This window comes from Kogia breviceps, chromosome 7 (assembly GCF_026419965.1).
Source record: "Kogia breviceps isolate mKogBre1 chromosome 7, mKogBre1 haplotype 1, whole genome shotgun sequence".
Taxonomy (NCBI): Eukaryota; Metazoa; Chordata; class Mammalia; order Artiodactyla; family Physeteridae; genus Kogia; species Kogia breviceps.
In genome coordinates this window covers 98,549,527-98,565,712 of record NC_081316.1, presented here as the reverse complement: position 1 = coordinate 98,565,712, position 16,186 = coordinate 98,549,527, and the positions used below count along the sequence as shown (strand labels likewise).

The window sequence follows — 16,186 nt, the reverse complement described above, 5'->3', positions numbered from 1 at the left end:
TCTAGGAATTACATGATAGTGACAGTGCTATTTCTTGAATCTCAAATGTCAAATTTCAGGCTGCTCCACAGAGCAAGGCTTTACCATTCTGAGTGTAGCCTGGGAAAAAACCCATTCTGGCTGTTCCAGCAAAGCCCAGACCTCCATTTGAACTCCCAGTTGTTAATGATTAGCTTTGTCCCCAACTCATGATAGCTAAGCAGCACTCAGGCCAAGCTTGTCTTAATCCACAAAATAGAAAGCATAAATCTACTCTCTGCATTTTCCTCTTCTGTTTGCTTCCTCTCCCTCACACCACGCCTCTATTAATCACCAACTCCATCAATCAATAACCTAACATTCTCTTGAATAAACACTTATTCTTCATCTCTATCCCCATTAGTTCAAACTGTCATCATTTGTTACAGGATTATTGCAGTTGCTTTCTATCTGGTGTCTCTATATCTAGTTCTACAACCACCATTGTATCTATTCTATACATTGTTGCTGATCTACATTCAAAATTCCTCACTGACTCCCCACTCACAACAGAAAAACTTATTCTCAAAACCTACTCTTGAAGGATTTTTTTGGGGGGGAAATTCAATGACACTTTTTATTTTAACAGCAAGAAAATTGAAAAGAAATCTGAAAATTGGAAATTTCTTATCTTCATCACACAATCTTTTCTCCTATGAATCTGTTGTACATGGCTAAATTTTAATTCATAACATTATATACCTCAATTCATCAGAGCTTATTTGAAAGAAAGGAGTGGTTTAATATTAATTTTCAGTTATTTATAATGAAGGAATCTCTATATTACGATTTTGTGACTCAAAACAAGCAAGGCCTTTTTTTTTTTTCCTTGAAGGATTTTCTATGTTAGTTCTGTAACCACACTTAAAAAATTTTATCCTCCTGCCCAATTTTTGGAGTACTTTACTAAATAGATCATAGGATATGTTATCATATACACAGAAATAACTGGCCAAGAAGTCTATTATATATAATCATAAGTGATATATTTTTTAAAATATCTACATACTTCTGAACTACAAATATGCTTTTCCCAGTACAGTGATACAGATATGACTCTGGATCTATAGTGGAAAAAGTCTTAAATTTACATGCATTATTTTTTAGGAATTGCATAAAATGCAATCACAGAAATATATTTAAAATTATTTACTTTTCTTTGTAGTTACATTTTTTAAATACATATTTTTCCAATAAGTTTTGTGCACAAATTTTAACCATCATTTTAATTATTAAATTTTTGTTGTCAGAAGACTTTTCCTTCATTTACTATGTTTTGGAACAAAAAGAACCCTGAGCTAGATAACCTGAGGCTTTGAGTTTTACATTTAAACTATGTAAAATTCTATTTTAGCAAGGTTAACAAGAAGAAAGGCATTTTTATACACTGATCAATTACCTGATGTTATTTATGCCCCATGAAAATAGAACATGGGTTCAGCCCTAGAGAGGGTGGCCTCTTTTATTCATCAGTTAGCAAAACCAAAGGATTCTAAACTGAATGTTGTACATATCTGACAAACACATGCTCATTCAAGATCTATTATTATTGTTATTATTATTGCTGATGCATTCTGGCTCAGATCTTTCTGTTAATATCTACTGATCACCCCCTTTTGTGTTGGTTCTCCATAAAGTGGAATGTGTACTGTTTGTCCCCATACCATGGGGCTTACAAGATCTATAGCTGGGCCGATTACTGCCATATTGTGCAGGAAATCTAGCAATTCTCGAAGAATAGTGAGAAGTAGTGTTTGGATCTGAGTAGGCCTCTTGTTTCTATACTTTCTAGAATGGATATTTTGTTTGATGGATCCAATGATTCCATAGATGTCATAAAGGTTAGACAGAGAACAGAAATATGTCTTACTTGATCACCTTGAAGGATCCTTAATGGTCTTGCCTACTTTATTTTTCAGACTTCTTTTATGTCACTTCCAGTATGAAACTCATAACATTCCTCAAATATGCACAACACTCTTACCTCTGTGCTTTCAGACATGCTTTTCTTTTTGCCTAAAATGTTTTTCCTTCTCTTGGTGAACTCCTACTTATCCTTTAAAACCTAACTAAAGTATTACCTCCTCTGGGAAACCTTTTTTAACCCTCCCCTACTGACTTTGCTGCTACTTATTTTGTGTTCCTGAAGTACTTTTTACATATATTTATTACCATAACTGAACTGAGTTGAAATTTATTGGTTAATTAGACTATGAGCTCCTCAATGTTAGGGACAGATTTTACCCCACTTCCCTACTTGGGGAGTGTCAGTTTGATACCCTGTTCAGTAAGCATCAGTTTCTTGCCTTCCCTCTAAACCAAAATCTCTATTTGCTCATTTACAAAACTAGGGCCTTGGTTGAAATGGGTTTTACACCTCTTTCTAGCCAAAAACCCTTTCATCAGTTAACTCAAACATATATTTGTGAGACTTCTTCAAGTCTTTCCTCTGATCATTTTCTCAGTGAAACCTTCACTGACCACCCTAACTTAACACTCGTGGAACACTCCTTATCCCCCTCCCTCCTTTTTTGTCTCTATACACTTTTATCCCTACAAGATACTCCATAATTTACTTATGACTTTTGTTTATTTTCTCTCTCCACTAGAATGAAATCTCTGAAGATCGGACATTTTGCCTATATTGTTCACTGCTGTATTTCTGGCACCAAAAATGATGCCTGGCATTTAGTTTGTTCTCAGTGAATATATGTTGATTGAATGAACTCTCAAATATTAGAAGTGAAAGATTCAAAGAGATCATCTCATCAATCAGATTCAAAACAATAATTGTCAGTGGCCAAGGCAGGATTAGCTATGGGAATGTGACCAAAGAGTGGGGACTGCAGGCTGATTGACAACTGTCAGAAACAGGGCAGTATAACAGCAGCGAAGGAACGAAGCTACCTATGAGGCTAAGAATGGGACTAACCTGGCTCCTGCAAATAAACCTGCCACAGCATTGTCACATTCTCATATGTAGGGTGTAATCACAGGACACACTGTAACAGGTGAAGGGGGTCCAGCCCACAATGGCAAAGCTGGAGAAGTGTGTCTTCCAGCTTCTACTTCTTTGTTCTTCTCTGATGATATCTGCCCCTATTGGAACTTAAGGACCTTTACTTCTTCCTCTCCTTTCTATTGCAGGATCTCTAGAAAAGGCTGATACATATTGAGGCACGAAATACTAGTGACACCTATGATCTCTCTCAAGGGAGCTTGATGGGCTACACAACATAAACCATTGGAACTAAGCTCTTAACTTAGGGACTTCACACACTGGCAAGTAGAGGGAGGAGATAATGTCTTTCTGACATCCCTGAATTCCTTCCATTCAACTCGAAATAACCAGCTCTGTGTAAACAAATGTAACTAATAAAATATTTCCAAAGTACCTCCAGATGTCAGCCTGTTTATCAGTAGGCTAATCACACTTCCACATGCTATATTCCATTTTAAGACTTACCTGTGAGGTTTGAGTCAGGGTATAGGACATGACATTTAGAAAGCAAAAAGCCCCAAATCTATTCCTTCTTGTTTGGCTATACCAGAGGAAGTCCTTAAGGGACTATATTTAAAAAGTCTATCCCTTTCAGCCCAATTTGTGGGAAAGAAGGGATTCAAATATTAATTGAGGAGGGTAGGTTCCAGTGTTCTTGTTCCCCAAGTCCCTTAATTCGGGGACAAATAGCAATAGAGAGGGTTCAAATGATAAGCATTCTAACAGTTTCAAAGAGTCTGAGGACTTTAGAGTAGAGAGTTCAGAAAATCTCCCTGGCTATGCTAGGTGGAACCATTACCAGGGAGAGCTAATGCATTCTCCTTTCTCCTGTAGAAAGGCAGGGGCACTGGGACTATGGTGGTGACAATAGGCACCACCTATTGGAAGTCTTTTTATTTCCCATTGCTTGAATGGGATGTACTAATGTACCCAGAGATTCTCATTTGTCCCAGTTGAGGAGGTCTAGAGATGCTTATAACACAGCAAAACAGCAAGATCTTGCATTTGGAACAAAAAGCCCTCTGCAGACTCAGATTCTGAGACTATATAAAATGTCTAGGATCATAGGCTACAGTGGTGGATACTAGCTGGAACTTGCCTCCCAGGGCGTAGAGTGGACTGGCCGCAGCCCAAACAAGCAACGATCTGTTTAACACTGCACAGCTCTGAGGAACCTTCCTCTTTTGTCACCATGAGATCATGTAAGTCATTCCCAGACACTAACTTGGAAAGAAGCAGGGGGGAAAGAGAAAATTTGAGAGTTTGAAATTTTTCTTAAAAGGGCTACCCTGTCAGTTGGTTCCTATGAGAAAGAGTGGATGAATTATGGGAAAATAGAGAAGTCACATTTGCTTTGCACATCTGTATGTGAAAAGTGAGTATTTTTTGCCATCTCAGTGTATTTGAGGGGTTTTCCCAGGATTTTTGAAAATCCGTGTGGAACAAAGTTTTGTAACATGGAATAATATACATAACCCTCCAAGCTAAAATTAAAAATCCTGTATCAGGGGCTTCCCTGGTGGCGCAGTGGTTGAGAATCCGCCTGCCGATGCAGGAGACACGGGTTCGTGCCCCGGTCCGGGAAGATCCCACGTGCCGCGGAGCAACTAAGCCCGTGAGCCATGGCCGCTGAGCCTGTGCGTCCGGAGCCTGTGCTCCGCAATGGGAGAGGCCACAACAGTGAGAGGCCCGCATACCGGAAAAAAAAAAAAAAAAAAAAAAAAAAAAAAAAAAAAAAATCCTGTATCAGGGCCATGATCCAGGGAGAGGATCTGCAAATGCAGATAGAGGATGGTCAACATAAGGTAGGAAAGAGGGATTAATAAAAGTTCTTACTAGAGCCTGTTTTTGGTCTTCAAAGTTGAAAAATAGCGTCAACTTTTTGGAAAGGGAAGTCTAATACTATCAGCATCAATTCAAGACTGGGACATATTTGGAGAGGTACTTTTGGAAAAAGAGATTGGATTTCAACAACTAATCAGAGAGAATATCCAGCTAGCATTAAATTAATTAAGTCAACATAGGGATAATCAAGGAGTGAGCAAGTAGATTCATTGTCAGTCTTGTGAGACCTAGCTAAATGAACGCCCATCCATCTCTTGAGTCAAACAGCTGAGGTTAAAGAATATCACCTCCTAGGAGTAAAGAAGACCATGTTTGGAGACTGGGTTGTGACACCCATGCCTTTCAATAGTAGGTCCATGGCATGCAGGACACAGAACTTCCTATATTTATAAGAAGGGGTTAAGGTGTGAGAGCACTGCTGGACCCGGGGATGGCAGGGGGCAGGATGTATAGATTCCTATGGATGATGACTTTGAGCCTGGGGACAAAGTTCTGGGATCTAAGACTGCAGTGGTGAATGTCAGCACATAAAATGGATAGAACAATAGCACCTCAGACTACCCACTCCCACGAAATCATGTCAACCATATCCTTTCCCAATACATCTGGCTATATTAGAGAAGCATGAGCAGGGAGAGAGGAAATCTGAGAGACTAAGCATATGACCTAAAGAGCCTGAGCATCTGCTTAAAAGGATTGCCCAATTATTGTACTGGACTCAGTTTTTTGGGTTATTCTAAAATGTATACACTTCCTACTTCTCACATGCAGTTGGTTTGTGAGGAAGATCAGATGAGTAATGGAATTTAGAAAACAAATTCCTTTGAGCATCTGGGGGTAATAGAATGAATAATTTTGTAATCCTGCTATTTGACAAATTAAGTTAATAAGGAAATAGTGTCCAAAAAGCCAATTAACAAGAAAACTCTTTTATTGATAGAAAAGCAGAACAAAATTTCCACAAATTCTGGTATCTGGTTTATTCTGTCTGTTGGATATACTCAAGTTCCAAAATCAGTTTTTTCTGTTGCTGGTCTTGTTATCATCATTATTGTTGCTGTTAACCTCTCTATAGAAAAAAAAAATGGTGAAATCACATGCCCCTGCCTCATACAGGTAGGACCATCTTGATAAGACATTGTCCCCAATTAACGTTAATTAAATTCTTATTCTAAGCTAAGCATTCCTACATGGCACCAATTGTATTATTAGGTTGGTGACATTAATAAATATTGATTTCAAACCATTGAAGCTGTTTCTCAAATGTTATCAAATAAATCAAAACCAAATCAGAATAAGATATATGTTCAATGATTAAATACCCCCTCAACAGGTAGGTCAATTTATTTTAACATAAACTAAAACACATATAAAGCCACAAACACTAGTTCCAAAAAAGGGTGGCTCAGATAAGTGGCTTTTCAGATTTAGACTCAAAGTCCAGATTCACATGGGTATGGACCTGAGAAACCTGACCAGGTTAAGTTTCTGGTTCTAATTTAACCTATAACTTCCACATAATATTGGCCAGCAATTGCTCAACTGTCACCCACAGACAAGCAGTTAAAGCATGTCTACACAATGGAAAATGGAGTTTTAACCATTATCTAATTAATTCAATTGATATAGATAGAAATGGCGGAAAAAGTCAGATGCCAACGTTTTGTTTTAAAGCTAATTTATCCATATTTTCCAAAAACTACTTATCAAACTAAAGAGATAATCATCATATTTTCACTTTACCTTTAGCTATGCAGATATAAATTGTATCTCCACACCACATAGAGGTTGAAAATTAAAAATTGAGCCACAATTCAGGTTTGTGGTCTAGATGGTCCTAAATCTCTTCTAGGTATTTTTGCTTTCCATCTAGATATTCAGACCACATAGATATGGTCATAAATTCATTATCTTGCTACATCTGAGTCACTAACAAGGAAAGGAAGCTTATCTAATTACCAATTTCCCCGAGTCGAACAGGACTCTCCCCTTTCATTAAATAAAGAGAAAGTCATCAGATTTAACTCCAGAGAAATAGGTGCATGCATATACCCGACTTCTCAGTATCCTCTCTGGATAAGAGGGTGGAACAATTATTTGGTTTCCATCTCATTCTTGTAATGACAGAAAAGAGAATACAAAAAGTCCATTGTAAATTTGTACAAAATGTATGCATATATAAATACATATCTATGAGTGTATATAAATTCTAAAGAAGATTATATCCATCTACATCTTTAAGATTCAGAGTCCCATACAGTTGACATAATGGTATTCTCGTTCCAATTTTCTAACCTTTAAAAACAATAAGAATCAAGCATGCCACCTATGAATACTGACTAGCAAGTGCAGAAGTTGAGCTGTAGCTATAGGGATTTGAAGCAATTAGTTTGACGGGACATCAGTGAATAAAATCCTTAAAATAAATTTGTCTATTTCCAGATTGCTTTTTGTTTCATATAAAATGAAATCCAAAATGCCCTGTTGGTAGCATCCCAAACTCCTTAGACTGTCAACTGAGCTCTATAAGAATCAACGCTTTAAACAGGGTCGGTTCAAATTGCTTGGATATGTGCTTATTGCAATAATTTGGTGTGGGGACTGGCATTACTAGAATTTCATGTAATTCCTTATCTCATAAAAAATCTCAAGTGACACCACCAGCTTATAGAGTTCTGAGAATATTAACTCAGCATGAAATTTGACTCACAGATCACATCATCTTTACATAGAGCACTATTAAAAATATTAAGCCATAGTCAATTAATGGAGAAAGGCATACATATTTAAAGGGGCACATTAAGAACATATTATGGATGTGTGCCCATGTTTAGAGGTATCAGGGTCTTTTAAAAACAATATATATAATGTTTTTATTTCTCCTGTTTCCTCTATTCCTTTGGGGAAAAATTTTACAGGACGATTTCATCATTACCCCCTAGAGTGTACAGGCTGCTCCTTGAAAGGGGATTATTATTGCATGCCTTGAATGCACTATGATTCATAAGGCAAAACATATGAGTAGCTTCAGCACCAAGGAAATGGAGTCATCATCCAGCACTGCTCACAACAGAACATCTTATTGCTTTAATAAAGTGGGAAATTATTCACTGTAAAAAGTGCACCAAATAAGGGGGACAAAGTAATATCCGTGCACTTAGTGGAGCTCATTGGAAATGAGGAAGTTCCCTTCTGAATCCCTAATCCTATTCAAATTTCAAGTCCAAAAGTCATTCTGTAATAAGGTATTAAAGAGCTATAGCTAGATGAGGGTGAGCTACAAAAATTAATGGACTTTCTTCTTCACAGTGCCTTAGTCATTCTGATGTACAATGTAGAGCTCTGATGTACTAAAGGATTCCCTAGTGGCCTGAGGGAGTTAATGCCCTCTTTTACCTATTACTAGGAAGTGACTAAGGCACTGGAGAGAATCTGGTTCATTGTTTAATATATTGCACTCAAAGATTACACCTAGTCTTCCTAATATTACAACACAGCATGCTAAAATGATGATCCTCTGTGCTTCAGGAAAGGTCTTGAGTGGATATCTAACTGGTGATTAAAATTTAGCTTACTAAATTATTTTTATAAAAGATGTAGATTTAGTTTGGGCAATTTAATAGATGACCTAAAACCTCAGAGGTAATATTTTCTCTGGATAAGAGCACATATGCCTGGAACCAAGACAGAGAATCTAGAGCTACTAGTTGCTTGGGAGAGGGATGCACTTAGGGGCAATTTTGCCTTACATCCTGCAGGTTAGTAAGGTCTCTTTTGGTTGAGTTTTTTGTAGAACATTCTCATTCATACATTTTCCAAATCTGTTCCCAAGAAAGGATGCCTGCATATAGTTAAGATTATAATATGCTTCTGGCCCCTTCTATCATCAACCCAAAGAAACAAGTGGTAAATAACCATAGGTAAACTCCATTTCTAACATAGATGGCCTTGTCTGGCATTAGGAGAGAGAACAAAAATATTGATCGTTTTCTCTCACTTTCTTTTTTCTTACTCTTTCTTCATACAGTCAATGAAGTTAGGTAAGCCACACTGAGAAAGAGAAAGAGAGCCCTTTTTAGCTGCATCTCAGTTACAGGCACAGATATCTAACTAAACAAGCTGCAAACATTTTTATCCTACAAGCAGTTACTGGATATAACGTCTTTTAAAATTTGCATGTCCTGTCGTCCAAATTGCCCAACATCCCCACCAGTCTCACCCCCAAACACATACAGTACAAGCAAGCACACACACCACTGCCTCCAGGTGGTAATTGCATGCAGGGAGGACTACAGGCACTGTTTAAATATTAACCATGTTTTAATAGATGGCATTCCTGCACATCCATTATTTGTTTGTTTTCTGTTGTGGTTGTTTTGTTATTCGCAAAAGAAATAAGAAAACATATGTATCATATTTTTATAACAATCTACTACAGAGTAAGGTACAAAAGAACACTTCTGGAAACAGCAGAAGCCAGGCCTGCACCACTGAATTCCTCATCCAGTGGTATCAATTATATCAACAGCTGGGAATTAAGAACTAGAATATACAGTTTGGAGGACATAGTACAGAATTATAGTTTGCTTCTGTATTTGGTACCAATATAATAAATATATAACAAAGGTGCACTTGTTCTAAAAATTAAACAGAAACATTCTGGTTGGTTAGATACTGCACTTTCAGTACTGCACATCACCTAATTTATTTTTTTAAATTTTTTTTTTTTACAAAAGAAGGTAACTTATGCAATGTTTAATAAGAAGAAAACCAATAGTACACGCAAACCCGATTGTAGAAAAAGAGGAAAGAAACCAACAAAAAGCTAGAACACTTTCCAAAACGTCCCCTCCTCGACTTGCACAACCGAAGAATGTAGCCAGTTCTGAGACAATTTCAGCACCAGACCTGTCTGGACAGCTCCCGGATCCTCTGTGAATCCTGAAAATGCCACAATTCAAAGGTGTACAGATGGGGGGCGGGGCAAGGACTAAAGCAGTAGATTCATTCTTTCTTTCTTTTTCTTTCTTTCTTTCTTTCTTTCTTTCTTTCTTTCTTTCTTTCTTTCTTTCTTTCTTGCTTGCTTGCTTGCTTTCTTTCTTTCTTTCTTTCTTTCTTTCTTTCTTTCTTCTTAAAACTCATTTAAAGATTTTTAATGAACTTATGCTCGGCCAGCGAGGGACATTTCTAAAAGTAAATTAAAATGCCTGGTCCTGGAAAAGAGAATGGTTAAGTTAACTAAAGGTGAGAAGAGGGCTGACTGGAGAGCGGTGCCTGTCATAAACGTTTTTTCTGGGACAGTCTCTGGCCTCTTGTAGTCCTGGTGCTTAATGTTTACGTTTTCTTTATAATATACTATTGCCTGAGTCCGGCTGAACGTGGGAATGGGGAAGGGAGGGAAGCTGAAGGAAAAGTGGGGGTGAAGGGGAAGAAAGGTAACTGAACCTTAACTTGACAGCTATGTACAACATACCAGGCCCCCTCCACTCCCTTTGTTCAGGGGGTCAATGCCTTTTACATGTTTGGTAGCTTGTGCGGTCTCTCCTCCATATTGTACGGGGCGCAGGGTGGAGAGGGAAGACACATCCTTCACTGACAATGAGAACTTATGTGATTTGTCATGCGCTTGGATCGTGTTATTAATATTATAATAATTACTATAAATATGAATAATAAAGTATTATTATCAGCGTTATTTCTTCTTCCGAGACTTTCCTCGCCCAATATTTACAAATACCGCACAGTGCCTCGGCGGAGGAGAAAAAGAGTAGGGGGAAGACAAATAAGGAAAGAAGGAAGAGGAAAGGGAGGCCGCAGGAAAGGGGAAGAGGAAGGCCGGAGGGAAAAAGCAAGGACGGCAAAGATGCTGGAAACGAGGAAGGGAAGAGGAGAGGGGCTAGACAATCAGGACAGTACCACCGTTTGCAAAAGGCCCTCGCCAGCTGGGTCCAAACAGGAAGAGGCTGTGTGTGCTCCTTGCGGACTGGGGGCCGGTGGTGGAGGCGGAGGAGCACAGGGACGCTGGCACAGGAGGCCAGGGGAAGAAGAGGCGTTGGATGAGACGCAGAAGGCAGAGTCCCGGCCCTGCTTCTCCAGCCGGGTTTCTTTTGCTTGGTTTGGGGCCTGGCCGCCCTCGGGCTGGGGAAGCCCCCTCCCGCCGCGGTTGCCGCTGCAGTGATCCCGCTCATATTCCTCCTGAGCCCTCTGCATCTTCCGTTTCTTCATCCTACGCTTGTGGATGTGGAAGGTGGAGAGGGACAGCACGATGAGGCAGAAGATGAGGGTGACCAAGACAATCAGCACCAGCGTGGAGGAGAACGAATGGAAGAGCTGCTGTCCCACCTGCGTGATGCATGTGCCGCCGCCGCCTCCTGCGCCCGGGCCACGGGCGCTAGCGCTGCCCGTGCCGCTGGCGTTGGGGGCAGCAAAGGTCCGGTTGAGGAGACACGGCGGCAGCGCCAGCCTCAGCTCCTTGGGCTCCCTGGCACTCATCGGCGCTGGGCTGGGAGGGGCCAGGCACACCAGACTTCCTCTTCTGGGCACACGGTTCTCACCAGCCGAGAAGAGGACGGAGCCCGCGCCACCCAAAACTACTCCCTGGTGTGGGAGGGGATGCGCTAGCGAGCGAAGGACAGAGGGAGCAACTGCGCGCAAGCAAGCCGGCCAGGGAGTGAGCGCTGCCCAGGAGATCCTCTCCGGCCCCGCCTCGAACGCGTGTTCGCGCGCCCTTTTCCTTTGCCAGGGCACCAGGCTGCAAAGAGAACAGGCTTAGTTAGGATCCCAGCCGCTGCCCGGGGGAGCGCTGAGAACCGGAATGATCACTGCCACTGCAAAGCGGCCCTCTGAGCACACTGCCTCAACTGGGCGCTGCCCGTCTTCTCCGCAGCCCGCGGACCCCTGCCGGACCGCCCGTCCCTGGCCGCGCACCAAAGCCTCCAGTTCCGCGTTCGCGCCACTTTGCGGGGAAGAGGGTCTGCGCCGGCACCGCGGAGATGCCGATTACTCAGCAGATAAAGCAGCCACCCTGAGCACTCCACAACTTTCTAATCGCAACAGACACTCTGCCACCTCGGAAAGCGGTCCCTGCTTCCCAGAGCGCCGACTCTCCTCTTTCCGGAGCCCTCTCAATGGATGACTTCGCCTGGATCCTACCTTTCCCAGCACCCACCCCGGGCAGCCGAGCCGGCTCCGGGTACGCAATCCTCCCTTCCCTTCCCTCCCCCTCCAGACTCTCCCTCCCTGGACGTTGTCAGATCCCTTAGGTCCCAATCCCGTGGGGGTAACCCTGGAGCCACATCCCACTCCGCCTCTGTCCGCGGCTGCGGCTGACACGCAGGATCGCGCTCCATCCTTCTTCCCTGGTACCTCCCCACCCCCCCCACCCCACCACACACACAACCAAAAAAAAAAGCTGAAGCACCTTTCTTTTTCAGCCAAAGCACATCCCCTTGCAAACGCCCCCTTCTCCACATCTCTCTGTGCCCCCCACTTGACAGTATCCTGCTTCTTTCTAAGGGTGTTGGAAATGAAAGGGGGAGGGTTCCCGCCTGCAAAGTTTGGGGAACAGACCTTCCCTTGGGCCTTCCCAGTCCCAGCCCGAGGGCCCTGAGGCTCTTCCCGGGGACGAGAGCCAGGGAGACCCGTAGAGTGCAGCAGAGCCCCCTTGCCGCTCTCAAGAGGCAGCTGCAAACTGTTGCACTGCGGAGCAGTGAGGCGGCGTGCAAGCCCGGGCCGGGGCAGGGGCGGGGGCCGAAGCTACGGCCAGGGGTGCATGCGCAGGCCGCCGGGGTTGTCCTACCCTCTCGCACCCGGCCACCCGGCCGCCCGGAGCTTTAGCCGCACCGTGTCCCTTACCTGGGGCCGCCAGCTGGCTGCAAGGAGGGAGCCCCGCCGCGCGGCTGCAGTGAACGGCTGCAGAAGGCGCGGAGTGAAGGGGCCGGAGACCAAGCCGCGCTGTCGCCGCCGCCGCCGCTTCGGGGAGCTCAGCTCGCAGCCTATTGCCAGAGAGGCCGGTGACGTCAGGCAGCCACCGCCAGGGCTCCGAGCCACCCCGCAGGCCCCCACCCCACCCTCATAGCCCCAGCACCTCGTCCTGGCAGAGCCAGCCTCTGCCGCACACGTTCCCGGTTCCCTGTTGTTCCCCTGCTCAGGGGCTGAGCAATAGCCCCCATCTCCACCCTGTGAGCAACCCACCTTCCGCTCTCCACCCTGTGAGCAACCCACCTTCCGCACTCCTCTGCTTAGGAAGGGCTGAAGCTTCAGTTCCCTGGCTGCCCGATTCCTCACCCTCCACCCTTTCCCACGTGGTCCCAAGCACACATTTTTACACTCTAGAGATCCATCTCGCCTCAGGGCACACAATAGATTTTCTCCCTCTGCTGAGGGGGTTCTTCCCCTTCTCCAATCCTGTTTACGCTGGCCTGGCTCTGAACAGAAACAGTGCATGAGAGGGGCATTTCTGAACACAAGTGTGGCAGAACCTGAAATACAAATCTGAATGTCTATTTAACATCAAACAATCTAAATGAACCGTTTTCCTCTCCAGTAAGATCAGAGTCTCCAAATTACCTTTCACTCCGCCCGACTCAGGATCCTCCTCTCTTCCCTCACACACTCATCTCCAGGCCCAAGACCCACTCCGTGTATTAAATACTCCTATTTTGACAATCTAGACACTCATGAGCACACAAAGCTCACAAAAGGCTTATAAGGCAGGAAGACGAAAATCACTGAGGAGTGCAGAAATGAAACCCTATGAAAATTCCGGGCATTGTGCCTCTTACAAAGTACCCCTTCATTGGCCCTAATACTTGTTAAAGTGTTTGGTGCTTTTCTGTAGTATTAACAATAGCCTTTCTGCACAATGGATAGGACTTCCTGAAAGAGTCTCATCAGCCTGCCTAAATCTGGGCAGAGACTAATCAACTATTGGTTTAGAACCCTTGGGAAAATATGAATAGTGCATTTGATTACAGTAGCCAACTTCAAAATAAAGTATTCTCATATTTCTACTGTAGAAAACAGCAGTTTCAAAGAGATTGTATGGTCTTTGAAGGCATTCAGGTGTCTTATTAAATGTACATTTCTTTCTTCCCTTACTGTTTTGTTTTCTTCCCATCTTTGAGTCCAACACAGTGCCTGTGCAATACTCACTTGCTAAATTGAGTGCTGCAGTATACGTGGCTGCTTTTTCCTGCTATGCCTCAGAATTGAGAGAGAAAAGCGATGACTGATGCTCACCTATCTGCTGGTATTTGCAAGCAGAGGGTTTTGTAAGAAAGACAGTTTGACTCGCGAGGTAATGGTTATCTGTAATCTGGGAGTCCCTTCTTCTGAGCCTGTGTTGCTATCTAGTCCTACTCCAACTTCTCCTTTTCCTCTCTTTGCCCATGACTTATATACGGAGAAAGAAATACATCATTTCTCCCCCAAATTCTTTCATTTGTTTGAACAAAAGTCATCAACTTTTTCTTCATAATTGTTTCAATTAAAAAAAAGTATCTCTACTTAAGCTAATAGTGCAGTACATGCTGAATAATGCATGGCTTCTTGAGAGCACGGATTGATGCCTTTGGCTGCCAGAGTCACACAGTTAATGACAGCCAATGACCCCAATGCTGGTTTAGCTTTCTTGCCTGGAATGAGGACACCTAATGCCCTGTAAAAGACGCCTGCCACATGTGGACATTCTGAATTTGATGGGCTCAAGGGATAGAAGGGTGAGCCTTGTTTTCACTGTGATCACTACATGAGGCTTCACTATTGACACTTGACATGCAATGCCCCATTTTTGCACACTTTCTTTGTTCCTGAAAAGTTGAGTCTAATCTACATTTTGAAAAGCAAATTCAATTTTGAATACTCCAAAAAGAGTTTGGGCTATTTAAAGAGACTCTTTAGAAAAGCTGTCTTTTAAAGCAAAGAAGTTTTTCATAATTAGAATTAACTATCATTGGTCTGTTTTCCAAACTTGAAAAAATTAGTTGTCAGGTTCTCCCAGTGAGAAACATACATGCCTTCACAATATGTTGTAATGGGATTACAATATGTATATAATGGGATTCCTTTCGCACACCAAGTTTCTAGGGCATGTGATTAGGCTGTCATTGTTCTTATTCTTTTGTTATAAATTATAATCATCTGTTATAGCACAAGTGCTAAAAGTGTTTGCACCATTTTACACAACCTATGAAAAGACATAGGTGTTGCCTTGGAGAATTTATAATCTGCAGCAGATGAATGTGTTCCACAAGACAATTGTATTTAACTGGAAATGATTTAGGTAGATTAAAGACATCAATTTTCAGGTCAAAAGCCCAGTACACTTTTTTTTCCTTTCTCCTTCGAGAAGAATAGTCTGTAGGTTTATAATTTGTTCTTACCCAGTGAATGAATGTGCTAAGCAGATAGACGTGGATATCACTGGGTAGTATGATTCAAGCCCCAAGAATACCAGGGGCAGCAAACATGCACACATCTTGGTCTACAAGAATTGATCCCACTGAGTTGTTATATGATTTTGGCACATCTGGCACAATGGCAAGACTTCTTCCAGACAACTTGTTGCCACTGTTTTTGCCACCAAACTCCTCAGGTCACACTTGCAAGAGTGGAGGACCAAGAAGCCTCTGGGACTCCCATAATCTCCTCTTGTGATGGGAAAGGCCCTCTGAACTCAGGCACATTCCAAATATTCAGCAACATATAATATTTGCTCTCAAGTTTGATGAGGAATCTCCAACTAGCTTAGACAGAAGTGCTACATGGGTACCTGGTACATCAATCCAAAAAAGCACTGAATCAATAATAATTACAACAGCAATAATAAGTTCTATTATTATTTGCAAAATGCCTCCTATGTACCAAGCTTACTAAACTCTGCTTATAACAGCAATACACCTCAAAGTAACCATGCAAGGTTATTTTTTCCCAGAATACAAAATTACTTATTTATTCATTCACTTATTTGCTCAACAAAAATCTTTGAGTACCTGCCATAGGTCAGGTGAGGAAACTAAAGCTCAGAGTAGCTAAAGACCATGCCCAAGTCACCTAATAGTATAGTGCTGGGATCAAACCCAAGCAAACTGATTCCAAAGTTAGTATTCTTTTCATGACTAGTGGTTTCTCTCTCTCTCTCTCTCACCCCTCCTCCACCCATATCTCTATTTCTACCTCTGTTACAATTTTATCTCTATATCTACTGCTGATAGAAGGAATGTAAGAAAGTAAAACTAGAGAAAAGCAGAGCTGTTTGGTTGAAGCAGAGGAGGGGTGCTGAGAAGATCACCAGGGTCCTCCCGTCTCCCCAGAAGCAGTCCA

At 42.3% G+C, this 16,186-nt stretch overlaps 1 protein-coding gene across 3 annotated transcripts; it reads right to left on the bottom strand.

The window, feature by feature from the left end:
• Positions 1–5,777: 5,777 nt before the first annotated feature.
• Positions 5,778–13,124, bottom strand: C7H11orf87 (chromosome 7 C11orf87 homolog). Of its 3 annotated transcripts, XM_067038897.1 has the most exons (3): positions 13,088–13,124; positions 12,719–12,858; positions 5,778–11,615 (listed from the first exon to the last, which is right to left on the bottom strand). In XM_067038897.1, exon 3 carries the CDS (start codon positions 11,354–11,356, stop codon positions 10,769–10,771), a length of 588 nt encoding a protein of 195 aa, XP_066894998.1. In that variant the 5' UTR covers positions 11,357–11,615; positions 12,719–12,858; positions 13,088–13,124; the 3' UTR covers positions 5,778–10,768. The 3 variants fall into 3 exon arrangements, with proteins under 3 accessions (XP_066894998.1, XP_066894996.1, XP_066894999.1); XM_067038895.1 differs by lacking the exon at positions 13,088–13,124 and having other exon boundaries at positions 12,719–12,889; XM_067038898.1 differs by lacking the exons at positions 12,719–12,858; positions 13,088–13,124 and adding an exon at positions 12,285–12,351.
• Positions 13,125–16,186: the final 3,062 nt, after the last annotated feature.

Bases quoted from the DNA above. Each gene is read 5' to 3' on its own strand.
- C7H11orf87 (XM_067038897.1), bottom strand. From the start codon at position 11,356: ATGAGTGCCAGGGAGCCCAAGGAGCTGAGGCTGGCGCTGCCGCCGTGT.